Raw genomic sequence first — 16,648 nt, forward strand, 5'->3', positions numbered from 1 at the left:
GATTTTATATTCTTACGTTTTAAGACATTCACTGATTTTTTTTTTAGAGACCTTAATTAAAAAGACTTATTATTTTTTCTGATTATTTTGATTGTTTCATCTTAATAAGCTATTAATGGAATCTTTGAAAACCAGAAAAACGTTTATAGTCATAAAGGTAATTTTATTACTACTGACCTGTTGTATAAGTTTGGTGTTAAGTATTTATTTAAAAAAATTTATAAACTCTGAATTCAAGTTTTGAGTAGTCTTTTGTAAGATAATAAGTTAAAAATATGCTTTGAGGAAATATTTAGTGATTTTTTTCTTTTTTTTCTTTTAAAGATTTTATTTATTTGACAGACAGAGATCACGAGTAGGCAGAGGGGGGTGGGGAGCAGGCTCCCCGCTGAGCAGAGAGCCTGATACGGGGCTGAATCCCAAGACCCTGGGATCATGACCTGAGCCAAAGGCAGAGGCTTTAACCCACTGAGTCACCCAGGTGCCCCTTAGTGACTTTTTCTATGTAGCTTTATTTTTATCTAAGCAGTTTTCTCTTTCAAGTTTGAGCAGAATGTCTTCACAATTTATCCCCAGGTATTTTTGATACATTTTTCCCCTATTGTCTAGGATTATTACTATTATTATATGTTCATTTAATTTGTTACTTGCACTTTTTTTTATAAGAGGGGGAGAAGGGAAAGGGAGAGAGGGAGAGTGAGAACCTCAGTCAGGCTCTGTGCCCAGGGCAGAACCTGTCACGGGGCTCAGTCTTACAATGTTGAGATCATAATCTGAGCCAAAATCAAGAATTGGTTGCTTAACAGGGCACCTGGGTGGCTCAGTGGGTTAAAGCCTCTGCTTTTGGCTCAGGTCATGATCCCAGAGTCCTGGGATTGAGCCCCACATTGATTGGGCTTAGAGCAGAGAGCCTGCTTCCTCCTTTCTCTCTCTGCCTGCCTCTCTGCCTACTTGTGATCTCTGTCTGTCAAATAAATAAATAAAAATCTTAAAAAGAAAAAAAAAGAATTAGATGCTTAACTTACTGAGCCACCCAGGTGCCCCACTTCCTTGTATTTTCTTAAAATTGAGAAATCTTATTGCTGAATTCCTAACCATTCTCTTATTAGTTTAAAATCTGTTTGGGATAGCTTACTGAAATTTAACAAATTTTTAGGAATCTGAAGTGTGTTTCATGTTTTAATTTTGCAGCAAATGACATCTTTATTTCTCGGTACACCATGGGACAGAAAGATGCTCTAAGAGCAGCTTTAAAGCAAAAGTAAGTTTCATTTACAGAAAATAAGTGGGCCATTTCTTATGTTTTTATGTGGTTCTCTAAAATCAGCTTCAATTACATTTTGGACATAGGAAAAACGTTCTTTTCTATGAATGAAATATATATAAAACATTTTTCATAGTGATTGATATATAAGATACTCAATAGCTGTGAACAATTATTATAGAAGAGGTACTGTTCTCAGGATTTTATATGCATTAACTCATTTAATACTCATAAAATCCAATGAAGTAGATTCTATCACATCCCAATTTTACAGAATCCCCATTTTATAGATGAGGAAACTGAGGCACACAGAGATTGATTTTTCCCAAGGCCATTTAGCAAGTATTCACTGGGCTGGGATTCAGACCTAGGCACTCTGCCTTCATAGAGTTTACTCTCTTAATCACTTCACTATACTACTTGTAGCAATGGTCAAGTACATAATACTTCCTATTTACTGTCCAATGACATTTAGATTTTTCCTGGCCAAGATTTAAGAAAGGGATAAGGTTAGCGTCTGGATGGAGTGAAAGGAGACCATGGCTTTAACTCCATCAAAGTGGTCCTTCCCAAGTTCATCTTAAATACCAGTGAAATACAAAACCGACTCTAAGAACAGCACCATGCTAAGCATGCATCTCCACTATTCTGGAGGCAGTTTTTATTATTTTTATCATTAGCAGATATGTGATGAGATACATATTCTTAGGCTAAATGTATTCTACTCCTGACCTAGAACAGCCTGGAAGGCCCCTTAGAAAATAAGTAAAATTTTTACTTGATCTTGAACTCTCATTTTATTCAAAAAGGAAATTTTTATATTACTTCAAAATGGAAAATCATTTTTTAAATACTACAATTAAAATGATTACAATTAAATGACTACAATTAAAATAACAAAATTATTATTTTTCCACCTACGGCTATCTGTGGCAAATATATTACACTCTGGGAAACATTGGACTAACAAAAATTAAAAATGTCTCTAAATCACAAGAGTGTGGTCTGAATCAGCCAGAGTTTAAGAGCTGGTTGTTTCGCCTCATCATATTTTTCCTCTTTACCTTTGTTCAGCCTACAATTCCCAATATGCGATGTGGTTCAGAGAGGAATTTGGATGATAAATTGTATTCTTGGGCTTATAAATATATAAGAGAAAGCAAAATTAAGGGCATGAGGAGTGGTGCAGTCTTTCAAGTTTTACAGTTGACCCCAAAATTGCAGATTACATCTGACTCATTTGGACCAAAAGCGAGTATCACTTCTAAAGCAGGTGACCTGCACTAAGGACCTTAACAACTTGCCTTCAAGTCAGAACTCTCCTAATGGAAATCTCTGAGACCTCTCAGAACTCTCAGATCAGGGAAGGAGAAGTTGTTTATGAAATGGATGGTGAGAGGTAACAAATGGATGGTGAGAGGTAACAAATGGATGGTGAGAGGTAACAGTGAACACTAATTAATCCCTCTTAGACAGTAGATCTCTCCCCATTTCAGGATGAAAGAACAGAATTCAAAACAGAGTAGGAAGGGTCTTGAGAAGGCGGTTGCAATGTAGAGAATAATTGAATCAGAAACATAAAAATGACTCTCATGTTTGGTTAAAAGACAGTCTGTGTCTCAAGAGATAGATTTTGCTGTAGTCAATGTCACTCGAATTTATTGGTTTTATTTTTTAATTTTTAATTTTTTATTATTTTTAATTTTTTTATTGTGTTATGTTAGTCACCATACAATAATACATCATTAGTTTTTGATGTAGTGTTCCAAGATTCATTGTTTATATATAACACCCAGTGCTCCATGCAATATGTGCCCTCCTCAATACCCACCACCAGGCTCCTCCATCGCCCCATCCCTTCTCCCCTCTATAAGTCTCAGTTTGTTTCTCAGAGTCCACAGTCTCTCATGGTTCATCTCCCCCTCCGATTTCCCCCCCTTCCCTTTTTCTTTCCTTCTCCTAATGTCCTCCATGTTATTCCTTATGTTCCACAAGTAAGTGAAACCATATGATAATTGATTTTCTCTGTTTGACTTACTTATTAGTTTTAGAAAATGGTAGATGGAATTTGGCAAAGTGATTCTAAAATTTACTTGGAAGGACATACAGTTGAGAATAAATATATATAATATTAAGAATACAGACATATAGAGGGGTGCCTGGGTGGCTCAGTGGGTTAAAGCCTCATGATCCCAGAGTCCTGGGATTGAGCCCCGAATTAGGCTTTCTGCTCAGCAGGGAGCCTGCTTCCTCCTCTCTCTCTGCCTGCCTCTCTGCCTACTTGTGATCTCTGTCTGTCAAATAGATAAATAAAATCCTAAAAAATAAAAAAGAATACAGACATATAGAATACACATACTTGAGAACAGCTAATTTGGGGGGAAAAACTGGAATGATGGAGAATTTGTCCTATTTGATATAATTGCTCTAAATCTATACTAATAAAAAGTATAGACCAGAGACTGAGTAAAGATTCTGGCCAGAGTGTCTAAAACAGGGTAGAATGTCCTTACATATGGATGGAGAGGATGCAAGGGGCTAAGTTATACTTCTTCTTTTTTTTTTTTTTAGATTCTATCCATTCATTAGACAGATCACAAGTAGGCAGACAGAGAGAGTGGAGGAAGCAGGCTCCCTGCTGAGCAGAGAGCCCGATATGGGGCTCGATCCCAGGACCCTGAAATCATGACCCAAGCTGAAGGCAGAGGCCCAACCCACTGAGCCACCCAGGCACCCCTAAGTTATATTTCTTTAAAGGAGAGAAAGGGCAAATCATCTTAAAATGTTAAGGTATGATATATATTTCTTAAAAGGCTCACTTAGATAGCAATATCAAAAGATGAATTGGAAGAGGACCGGACTGCAGTCCAGGAAACCAACTGGCTACAAATTTGGAGGTGATCTCTTTGAGATGGATTTAGTTGGTCCTTAGTACATTGGAGGGTGGTGGAATGAGGGTGGGAATCATGCTGGTTTGGAGAGGAGTAGACAGGTTTGGAGGATAGAGATAGAATTGACAGGAATTGATGATTTGATCTGAGAGTGAAGAAGGATCTAAGGATGAATCCCAGATTTTTGTCTTGTATAAATGCATGGTCACTCGTAGTATTCACTGAGAAAGGAAATCCTTGGGAAAGAATTCTTGGGGGAATAAATTTCATTTTGGACATATGCAGGGGTTTGAGAGATCTGTGAGATATCCAGGTTAAAAATGTCCAGTAGGGGGCGCCTGGGTGGCTCAGCACGTTGAAGCCTCTGTCTTTGGCTCAGGTCATGGTCCGGGGTGCTGGGATCGAGCCCCACATGGGGCTCTTTGCGCATCAGGGAGCCTGCTTCCCCCTCTCTCTCTGCCTGCCTCTCTGCCTACTTGTGATCTCTGTCAAATAACTAAATAAAAATCTTTAAAAAAATGTTCAGTAGGAAATTCTATATGAAGTTCGAATTCACAAAGTGTATAGAATATGCCACATATTCTATATAGTATATAGTGTAGAAGTAGTATATAAATGGTGATCTGAGCTCTGGGAACAGTTGAAGTGACTCAGGGAGAGTGAAAAGAAAGATGGCATAGAATAGGACTCTAAGAAAACCAAACCTGTAAGAGCTATGCAAAAAAGCAAGTGAACTTCTAAATGCTACTCAGTTTATCCAGAGTTTTAGGAATGTATGGTGTTAATAAAGCCAATGAGAATGAAGTTCTAACTTTGATAGGCTTCGCAGAGGTAGAGAAAGGTAAGGACTGAAGAGTGTCCATTGAATTAAGCAAAAATTATTACTGGCCTTCATGAGGGCAGTTTCTTCATGGTATTGGTCTAAATGCCAGGTTCAGAGGATTTAGGAATAAGAAATAATTCTAAAAATAAAAAAAAAAGAAGAAGAAGAAGAAATAATTTTTCTGAATGAGAGAGTTGTATATTTTCCCTGTTTTTTACACTTGGAAGCTATTTACATTTGTTACATTAAACATTTAATTTGATTAATAGAAAAAAATAAAATTTAAAAGCCTATTAAGAAGCTGATGTCTATGGGACGCCTGGGTGGCTCAGTTGGTTAAGCAGCTGCCTTCGGCTCAGGTCATGATCCCAGCGTCCTGGGATCAAGTCCCACATCGGGCTCCTTGCTCCGCAAGGGAGCCTGCTTCTCCCTCTGACTCTGCCTGCCACTCTGCCTGTGCGCGTGCTCTCTCTCTCTCTCTCTCTCTGACAAATAAATAAAATCTAAAAAAAAAAAAAAAAAGAAGCTGATGTCTAATCTTACAATGTTATTTCTCTTGTTGGTCAACTTAATGTATTCATGTAGAATGATTGATCTTAAAGGGTAACTCACATTCAGACTTCAGATAGGAATACTAAAGGATAGAAATATCTAAATTATATTTTCTTAATACACCACTTAATCAGTTAGATACATAATGAGTGCCTACTGTGCTTAGTTCTTTCTTAGTTGCTGTTTGGCTTAAAAGAAATCCCCCTTCCCTGCCCCTTACCCCACACCCCAGGTTGCTTAGAGCTTAGTTGGGGAGAGAATGTGGACATACACGGAGGAATGAGTGATTAGAACTGTGATAGGAAGCATCATTGCATTTAATATATTATGAAACTGTTCTGCACAGACATTTAAACCAGGGAGTGGCCGCTTATCAAGACTCAGTTGTGTACTATAGGCAGTAAAAGCAAAAGGAATTATTAAAGGGAGAGATCAATTGAAAGTGTTTAAGGATAGGTTTTTTGAAGAAGGTTAAGGCTTGTGTTGGATCTTAAAGACAGAGGAGGATATATAGTAAGTTGAGTGGAGGAAGGTTGAGAGAACAGTGATTAAAAAGTCTGGAGTCAAATGTGGGAAGGGTGTGTTGTAGCCAGTGAGGAGCAATGCGACTCCTGAAAGGTTGTGTGTGAACTAACAGGTGTATATAGGAAGATAGGGAGACAGGGATTGGGGATGGTGTGTGTGGACAGTCAAACAAGCAATTAGCCTAGTCATTTGTCTCTAAGGAACAATTTTAGATTTTTGAATGGTGGAGAGATATGTTTGGGAAGTTTATGAAGGAGTAAGATCTGCAAGAATGAAACAGTTGGTAAAAGATGGTGAGGCTTTTTTTTTTTTTAAACCAGAGGCAGAAGCATGAAGGGAGAAGTATTATTCTGAGAGATTTAGATGTTATGGGACCTTCTCTAGGAATCATAAGCCAACTGTGCTTTACTGGGTCTGTGACTTTGGTCAAGTAAATCCTATTACCTCTGTGGACCTCAGTTTCTTCATCTGTCGCATTAGGATGTTAGGATATGTGGCCTATTGGGTTCTCCTTACTCCGTAGTTCTGTGACACCATTCCTGCAATTGTGATGAAATAATTGACAAAACTTGGTGACTCATTTAGATGTGAGAAGGTAAGTGGAGAATGGAAAAGTCAAGAAAACTTCAAAATTTTGAGACAGAGAAAAATGATGCTCCTAGTAGAAATGAGGAAATATCAAAAAGGAGTAAGCTTAAGAGCTGCTCTGGGTCTTTTTAGAAACCAAGAGAAATCCAGCAGTTAGAGATGGAGGACATTCCTTCTGATCTTACTTAGACTTGCCTAGGGACTCTGCAGTTTTTTCTAATTCTTTTCATTGTTTTTGTTGTTGTTGTTGTTCAGGGCAAATATATAACAAAATTGAGTCTTTTCCCCCTTTTTTCTTAGTATTTACTTAGTTAAATCTTTCATTGTAAATATGTATGTATTTTTCTCATTTTTAATCCAGACTGCTTCAACCTGTTTTATGCCCTGTTTTAACAAACTATTATAATGTCACTATTTCTGTGACATTTATTAAATCAAAATGAGCTAGAATTTTAAAAAGAACTTTTTTTTTTTTTAGCAGTTTGAACAATTTCTCTTGGGTTGTCTTCCTTTGGAAGTAAAACTTGGTACTTGCATTCTTAGAACCTTTTCTGCATGTTTTGTCCTTTGTGATTATATATCTTTGTAATTGTGCCCACATCTTTTTCATATGTGCAAGCCTTATTTTCTGAAATATCACAGCCTTCCAGGAATTGTCTTCTTGTATCTTTAGTCTATAGTGACCTTTCATAGATTTCATTAACTAAGTGACTGATTAGATCTGATATGGAAAACCAAGTGATTCAATTTTTGAAAAAAATCAAGCAAACCCACCTTCAGCAATTTATCATCGTGAATCCTTCTTGAAATGGCTCAGTGTGGCTTACTGAATATATTTCTATTCCTTTTTCATTTACAGAGCTCAAAACATGCCTGTGTTTAAGGAAGTAAAGGTACAGCTTTTAGAAGATGCTGGTCCAGAAAAGGACGCTGCTACTCAGGAGACGAGAATTTCACCCAGTGGAATTGATTCAGCTACAACTGTGGCCGCAGCGACTGCAGCTGCCATCGCTACGGCAGCCCCGCTGATCAAAGTATAATTTTCTCCCCAGATTTTTGCGGCTTCTTTGTCAAATGTAAAAATACTTATGAGGAATTGAGTCTATAAATGGTCGTATCCTACTGTAGACCAGTGTCATTCTGGTTGGTCTCAGTTTGAAAGAGTTTTCCTGTTTGTGCTTGTATATTATCTCTGAAGAGTTGAGACGTACCCCGGCCTTGCTGTGATAATACCAGAGAACCTAGGACTGCCTGGTTTCAGCCTGAAAATATCACATCCAGGGAACCCTGAGTCCTGGGCAACCTGGGACAACAGGTCATCTTTATTTCAGAACTAGAAAGGAACTCAGAGATTGTCTGTGGCAAACCCCCTCAGTTTGCAAATGGAAAACTGAAAAACACTGTTAGAATAGGCACAGGTCCCAGAGCTAATAGGTGGCCAAGCTAAGTCTGGGACTCCAGGCTGCTGACTTAATTCAGCCTGAGATTAGGGGGGTATCAAAAGCTAATTTGTTTTGTTATTTGCTTCTTTTTAATTACCATTTAAATGTTTTATTTTTGGCAGCATAACAGTTCTTTGTTGCAAATGTGTTATTAATGAGAGAAAAAAAATCTACTTAAGGCTAACTATCTTCTGCTTTTTATTTCTGTGATTTTTACTTTAAACAGCCTTTGTAGTAACTGAGTGTATTTTTGATGTCTTTTGGGATTTTATTGTTTTAGGTGCAGAGTGATTTGGAAGCAAAAGTCAATTCTGTTACAGAATTACTGAATAAGTTACAGGAGGCTGATAAACAGTTACAACGTGTTACAGAGCAGCAAACAAGCATTCAGAATAAACATGAGAAATTACATTGTCATGATCATGAAAAGCAAATGAATGTGTTTATGGAGCAGCACATTAGGCATCTTGAAAAATTACAACAGCAGCAAATAGATATTCAGGTATCTATAATAAAGCTAGCACACATCCCATGGTCTTTTATCACTTGGATCCCTGAGCTAATATTCATTGATAATTGCAATAGCTCATTACATTGTAACAGTTTTCATTCTTAAGTAGTGATTTTTGAGTTCATTATTCTTCCTGTGCAAGTGAAGACCTCTCTCTGCACATTCTAGTTCAGATATCACTAGTTCTATAAGACATTTCCATGGAGTTAGCTTTTCCTTTTTTTGTGGTATTTCTGTTCGTACCATTTTTAAAAAAGATTTTATTTATTTGACAGAGATCACAAGTAGGTAGAGAGGCAGGCAGAGGACAGGGTAGGGGGGAGGGAAGCAGGCTCCCTGTTGAGCAGAGACCCCCAATGCAGGGCTTGATCCCAGGACCCTGGGACCATGACCTGAGCTGAAAGCAGAGGCTTAACCCACTGAGCCACCCAGGTACCTCTCTTCATACCCTTTTGAAAGGGCTCATATTGCATTGCAGTGACTTGTTATATCAGTGCTTGTTAGGCTGAGAATATGCATCACAATCACATGAAGAGCCTTATGAAAATACACGTGCTTGTACCTCTCAGAGATTCAGACAGCAGGTCTGAGATGGGGGCCTGGGAAGAGAAAGCTCTAATGATTCTAATGAGATGAGAACCATTTGGTATACATAGTACTTCTGCATTTAATTCATCAAAAGCATAAATATTTTAAATTGCCTTTTGAATATAAGCTGCGGGTTGTTATAAAAAGAAGAGTTATCTTCAGAAGGAACTGGTAGTATAGTTTCTTATTTATTTTGGAATTTCCAAGTCCTGGAACAGTAGCCAGTACTCAGGTACTCAGTATACTTTTTTTTTTTTTTTTTTTTGAGTGAGTGACCAGCTTTATAAATGCATTGGTTTTTATTTTTTCCTAATTAATGTGCAACTTAAAAACTGTAAAAAATTAAAATATAATGTTCAGAAGAATATACAAAAGTAAGTTTATTATAGCTCAGTATGTTATCACAGAACAGACACTAATATACTGCAATTCTCAAAACTTCTTATTAGAGGGGCGCCTGGGTGGCTCAGTGGGTTAAAGTCTCTGCCTTCAGCTTAGGTCATGATCCCAGGGTGCTGGGATCGAGCCCCAGCTCAGGTCGTGATTCCAGGGTGCTGGGATCAAGCCCTGCATTGGGCTCTCTGCTCAGCAGGGAGCCTGCTTCCCTTTCTCTCTCTCTCTGCCTACTTGTGATCTCTGTCAAATGAATAAATAAAATCTTTAAAAAAAAAAACCCACAAACTTCTTATTAGAGCTTGGCTTGAGCTTTCCATGTGTTTGAATATAGTATTTTTATTGGAATAATTATGGCCATACAAAGTAAGGTTTTATTTTTATTTATTTTTATTTTTTATAAGATAGCATTTTAAAAATTTTATTTATTTTTTTATTATTATTATTATTTTAAAGATTTTATTTATTCATTTGACACAAAGAGATCACAAGTAGGCAGAGAAGCAGGCAGAGAGAGAGAGAGGAGGAAGCTGGCTCCCCGCGGAGCAGAGAGCCCGATGCGGGACTCGATCCCAGGACCCTGAGATCATGACCTGAGCCGAAGGCAGCGGCTTAACCCACTGAGCCACCCAGGCGCCCTGTAGACATCTTCTTTATAAAGCTCATAATTACAGGGAAAGTTGAAGTTTTAGTGACATATTAGGTATATTAGTAGTTCAATAAATGCTTAATGAAGTGAAATTTATTGAGTCTCTCCCATTTGTTTTATGTAGAGAGATCTCTACACATTTTTTTAAACGATTTATTTATTTATTTATTTATTTATTTATTTGACAGAGATCACAAGTAGCAGAGAGCAGGCAGAGAGAGAAGAAGGGAAGCAGTCTCCCTTCTCTCTGCTGAGCAGAGAGCCTGATGCGGGGCTCGATCCCAGGACCCTGGGATCAGGACCTGAGCCGAAGGCAGAGCCTTTAACCCCCTGATGCACCCAGGCACCCCAGATCTCTACGTATTTTTTTTTCTCTCTACACATTTTTAAGATATGTGTAGAGAGAAAAAAACTGTTAAACTGTAAATATTTTTAGATTTTCCTTTACCTCATAAGACTTTTGAAATCAGTTTTATTAGATACATATAATTTCCGGATGTTTTAATAAATAGTGCTGAAAATTGTCATTTTAGCTCTCATTTGTATTTAAATGCATATATATTATTAATACTACAAATTTGGGTGCTTCTTAGCAAGAATTTTAACCCTTCAAATGAAATCATCCAGGATATAAAAGAGAAGAGGAGAGATTTTGGTTTGAAATTCTTTGGTTGAAGTAGATGTCTTGGACTAGAGCCCCTTCCTTTTGGTCATTTCCTAGCATGCCTCATTGGTCTTCAAGCCATCTCTGAAGTAGAAAGGAAGAAACTGAGGTTTAGAATAGCTAACTCAAATGATCAAGGTCACATTAGAGCCAGGCTTAACCCAGTGACATCATTGCTACAGTGGATAGTTACATGTAATGTATGTATTCTTATCGTTTATTAAATCTAACATATTGTTTTCAGGTCCTCTAATAAATTTCAGTGTAGTTTGTCATCTAACTCTTTCAAATGGTATTTGAAGTTGATAAAATAATTGTATATTTTCCAGACTCATTTCATTAGTGCTGCGCTCAAGACCAGTAGTTTTCAGCCTGTTGCTATGCCCCCTTCTAGAGCAATGGAAAAGTATTCTGGAAAACCAGACTTTTCTAATCATGGTGGCAGTGATCTATCTTCACAGAACACATTTGCTTCCAAACAAGGTAAAAATGTCTAGTTCTCTGTGAATGAAAAATGTTACCTACGAATGTTCTTTATAATATGTCAGCCCAAAACTTGTTTAATAGGCAGTAGAAGACTAAGTCTTTGTTTTACAAAATTAGTTTTCTTTTAGGTTAGGTAATTTTTAGGTCATTTCAAAATTCGTTGTGTCTAGTTAGGGATCATTTCCTACTTACTGATTTTAATAAATAACCTTCACAAATTGTCAAAAGCACATATAAGTTTAGAAAAATTTTACATATCTCATATCAGTGTTTGTAATCAGTTTTCCAATTCTCTGACAAACTGTGTATTTTCCATTTTTCTTGATTTTATGAGGAGAGAAATGACCTGAGTACAGTAATAAACTATTTCACATTATTTTTAGTTAGTAATATGTTTGCTTATTTTCATAGAATCTTAAAAATCGTTGTTTATAGTAACAAAGGAAGTGCATAGTGTATTTGTATTAAACCTCTGGAATTTAAAATAAATGAATAAATGGGGGTCCCTGGCGACTCAGGCAGTTGAGCGTCTGATTCTTGATCTTAGCTCAGGTCTTGATCTCAGCATTGTGAGTTCAAGCCCCACACTGGGGTCCACGCTGCGTGTGGCACCTACTTAGAAAATAAAAAGTAAAAAAAAAAAACCCCAAAACCAAAAAAAAAAGCAAAAAAAGAAATCAAATAAACAAATGTGTTTCTAAATTATTGAATGAATTGATTGAAAATCAAGGGCTATCCCTTTAATGATATCCAGATCCATGTAGTACAATATCCCCAACATTTGATTTGTTACACCATTGTTGTTTTATAGACGTACTGAAGATTCTTTATACTTGTAAGTTGCTTTATGTTTTTCCACAAAGGAGTGGTCCTTACAAAACTGCTGTGAAAGTGGCATGAGTCAATTTTTAAGTCGAAAGCAAAGAAGATGAAGCACAGGGAGGTTGTGACTTGCCTGCTCCAGGTCACTGGACTTGAGAGTGGGTTGTTCAGAGCTACAGCCACAACTCAGGGTTCAGTATGCTCCAGCCATAGACATGGACACTTAACTTCATTCTCAGTTCTGAAGACTTAATTGCTCAAAATTTTGTTTTTTTAGACTTGAATTTTAAGGGGAAAAGTGTATGTTTTATTGGTTGTGTACTGATTTGCTTTCTTTGTATGTCTTAGTGACAGTAAAAGAAATATAAGGAAAAAAATGAGTAAATTTAAACTTCAACAAGTTAAACTTTTTATTTTTCAATACTTTTTCTTGGGCATACATTATTTTTATGTACTGCAATTTAGCATAAATATGATTTTGTACTGCTTTTTTTACTAGCATATCAGAAGTATTTCCCATGTTTTATGTAATTATCTTCATAATATTGGTTTTTAAAAATTTGCTTTTATTAACATATAATGCATTATTTTCCACAGAGGTACAGGTCTGTGAATCATCAGACTTACACATTTCACATAACTCACCATAACACATACCCTCCCCAATGTCCATAACCCAGCCACCCTATCCCTCCCTCCAACCCTCCAGCAACCCCAGTTTGTTTTTTGAGATTTAAAGTCTCTTATGGTTTTTCTCCCTCCTCATCCCATCTTGTTTCATTTTTTCCCTCCCTAGCCCCCACAATGTCCTGCCCTGGCTCTCAAATTCCTCATATCAGGGAGATCATATGATAATTGTCTTTCTCTCATTTACCTGTTTTGCTCAGCATAATACCCTCTAGTTTCATCCATGTAATTGCAAATGGCAAGATTCCGTTTCTTTTGATGGCTGCATAGTATTCCATTGTATATATATACCACATCTTCTTTATCCATTGATCTGTTGATGGACATCTAGGTTCTTTCCATAGTTTGGCGATTGTGGACATTGCAGCTATAAACATTTGGGTGCACGTGCCCCTTCGGATTACTACATTTGTATCTTTAGGGTAAATACCCAGTAGTGAGATTTCTGGATTGTAGGGTAGCTCTATTTTCAACTTTTTGAGGAAACTACATACTGTTTTCCAGAGTGGCTGCATTCCCACCAGTGTAGGTTTAAGAGAGTTTATTTGAGAGAGAGAGAGTGAGTGAGAAAGCACAAGAGACAGTGGGGAGAAGCAGACACTCTGCTGAGCAGATGTGGGGCTTGATCTCAGGTCCTGACCTGAGATCATGACCTGAGCCAAAGGCAGTTGCTTAACCAAGTAAGCCTCCATAATATTAATTTTTAATGATAAAAGAATAGTCACAGTTTACTTGTTGGGCATTATCCTGTTCTTGGGCATTTAGGCAGATTTTAGGTTTTTTTTTTTTTTTTTTTTTACTTATAAACATTCTGTGATAAAATCATCATGCACTTATTTATTTATTTATTTATTTGAAGATTTTATTTATTTATTTGACAGGCAGAGATCACAAATAGGCAGAGAGGCAGGCAGAGATAGAGAGAGAGGTGGAAGCAGGCTCCTTGCCGAGCAGAGAGCCCGATGCAGGCCTCGATCCCAGGACCCTGGGATCATGACCTGAGCTGAAGGCAGAGGCTTTAACCCACTGAGCCACCCAGGTGCCCCATAAATCATCATGTATTTAATGTTTTCTTTCTTCTAGGTTATTTTCTTAGGATAAATTCCCAAGAGTAAGGTTACTAGGTTAAAATATATAAACATTTTAAGACTTCCTATACTTAGTGCCAGATGGTTTTATTAGTTTTCATTGCCATGAGTAGTGTCTGGCTATGCCATTTTCACCATAGCTTAAATAGCACAGAATATTGTCATATTGATTTTTTTCATATTTGTTAGCTGTAAGTGTAAAATTTTTATGGGTTATATTTTGAACCCATGCACTTGTTGAGAGCTGTTTCTATGTACTTGTTAATTTGTGTATCCTACATAATTTTAGTTTTATTTTTAAAATATGGGGAAGAGTAATATTCTATATATTAATGTTTTCTAAAAAAATAAGTTGAATTTATTTTCTTTATTTTCTATTGAAGCACCTTTTAGAGAGGTTGAAGATATGGGTTTTGATAAACAGAAATCTCCTTTGGAGACACCAGCACCTCGCAGGTTTGCTCCTGTACCTGTTTCAAAGGATGATAAAATATCAAAGAGGGAAAATCCTAAAGAAGAGAAAGAAAATATGGAGATGTCAGGTCATAGAGGTAATAAAGCAATCATAACTCGCATCTGATACTTTTATTAGACCTACGTCAAATTAGGAACAGATTTCCATACTCCTGATTTATTATTTTCTTATGTGCCTAATAGTAACTAAATCTTTTTTTAGTATTTTTCTTTAAATGATACTTACTAGGCAAATCAATCTTCTTTATATTCTTTGTAGGAGGTAGAGGTATACAGTTATAATTCTGATTATTTTCTATAGATTATTACTTGAACCTATAATGAACAAATTTTGTTATTAATAAAAAAATAATGCTTTACTAAAGGTAAAGCTGATCATTTTTATGGTGAATTAACTTTTTAAAATGAAATTAAATTTTATTTTTTTTTCAGTGATCCATAATTCATTGTTTATGCACCACACCCAGTGCTCTGTGCAATACATGCCCTCCTTAATACCCACCACCAGGCTTAATACCCAACCTCCCACCCCCCTTCCCCTCCAAAACCCTCAGTTTGTTTCTCAGAGTACACAGTCTCTCATGCTTCATCTCCCCCTCCGATTTCCCCCAACTCACTTCTCCTCTCCATCTCCCAATGTCTTCCATGTTATTCCTTATGCTCCACAAGTAAGTGAAACCATATGATAATTGACTCTCTCTGCTTGACTTATTTCACTCAGTATAATCTCTTCCAGTCCTGTCCATGTTGATAAAAAAGTTGGGTATTCATCCTTTCTGATGAAGGCATAATACTCATTGTATATATGGGCCATATCTTCTTTATCCATTCGTCTGTTGAAGGGCATCTTGGTTCTTTCCACAGTTTGGCAACTATGGCCATTGCTGCTATGAACATTGGGGTAAATGTATCTTTGGGGTAAATACCCAGTAGTGCAATTACAGGGTCATAGGGTAAAAGCCGATCATTTTAGAGCATGTTTCCTTATTTTGTTTTTAGGTGTGAATTTCAATAGTGGAACTCAGAGAAATTTAACATTTGTTACTGTGTTCAGTTGGAAAAAGTGTTACACTATTAACAATTTAATAGGAAACAAGAACTTTTATAAGTGACCTGAAGAAATAATTTGTTAAAGACCCTTAAAGCCCTTCTAGTAAAAGAAGTTAAAGTGTTAAATATAAGCTTTTATTCTTAGAATCACTTAAATGAATTTGAGTCTTGTCTTGGATGCATTTAAAGAGTTTTTAAGGATACTAAAATCTTTAATAAACCAACCTCACCTAGAGATAAAAGTTACTATGTAACTTTATTAAAGGGACGATTTGACTAACAGTTGCTATAAAGAAACAGTCAAATCTCCCTTTATTGATAAAAATCATGCAGTTTACTGGGTTTTTGATGATGTCGTGGCTCATCAAATTCCTTTTTTATGTGATGGAAATAAATTCAGACCTAAAATTTTACTAATGTAGCTTACATGAGTTATAAATATTTAGTTTTATTGGGTGAGTGTATTTAAAATTGACATTTTAAAGTGAATTGAGTAGATAGATAATCATCCGAAGAAGATAACAGTACAAATATATGTGAGCTATTGTATAAAAAGGAAATGACTTAGTACTTGAAAAATGATACTGTATTTATTTTATTTCAGGAAATGTAAGACTATTGGAACAGATTTTGAATAACCATGATTCTTCAACAAGAAAAAGTGAATCTTCAGATAAAACCTTACTAACTAGGTCAAAAATAGGATGGAATGTTGAGAAGAGTGACAGGTAAAAAAACAAGACATTGGAATAAAAGCTATATTGAAAAGAGCTTTATGTAGTGGCTCAGTTACTTAAGTGTCTGCTTTGGCACAGGTCATGATCCCAGGGTCCTGGGATGGAGCTGTGTCCAGCTACCTTACCTTTTTCTCCCACAACCCACCCCTCCACCCACTCGTGCTCTCTTTCGCTGTCTCTCAGATAAATCTTTTTTTTTTTTTTTTAAAGAACTTTGTTTATATTTCGAAAATTTCTTTAGGAATTTCGATAAATGTATAACATTGCTTTTAAAAAGTTACCTTAGAGGGCACCTAGGTAGCTTAGTTGGTTAAGCGTCTTCAGCTCATGTCATGATCTCGGAGTCCTGGAATCAAGCATCCGGCTCCCTGCTCAGAGGGAGTCCACTCCTCTCTCTCCCTCTGCCCCTCACCA

The 16,648-nt window shown here is 36.6% G+C and overlaps 1 protein-coding gene across 12 annotated transcripts in view; it reads left to right on the plus strand.

The window, feature by feature from the left end:
• Positions 1-16,648, plus strand: part of KIAA0586 (KIAA0586 ortholog) — a 140,218-nt gene that overhangs the window by 4,107 nt on the left and 119,463 nt on the right. For all 12 annotated transcript variants that reach the window (XM_059373298.1, XM_059373305.1, XM_059373297.1 and 9 more), the window contains 6 exons: positions 1,192-1,261; positions 7,503-7,677; positions 8,366-8,587; positions 11,220-11,373; positions 14,357-14,524; positions 16,102-16,225. In XM_059373298.1, the coding sequence (XP_059229281.1) occupies positions 1,192-1,261; positions 7,503-7,677; positions 8,366-8,587; positions 11,220-11,373; positions 14,357-14,524; positions 16,102-16,225 (913 nt within the window). The remainder of the gene's footprint in view (positions 1-1,191; positions 1,262-7,502; positions 7,678-8,365; positions 8,588-11,219; positions 11,374-14,356; positions 14,525-16,101; positions 16,226-16,648) is intronic.

This window comes from Mustela nigripes, chromosome 13 (assembly GCF_022355385.1).
Source record: "Mustela nigripes isolate SB6536 chromosome 13, MUSNIG.SB6536, whole genome shotgun sequence".
NCBI classification, from domain to species: Eukaryota; Metazoa; Chordata; class Mammalia; order Carnivora; family Mustelidae; genus Mustela; species Mustela nigripes.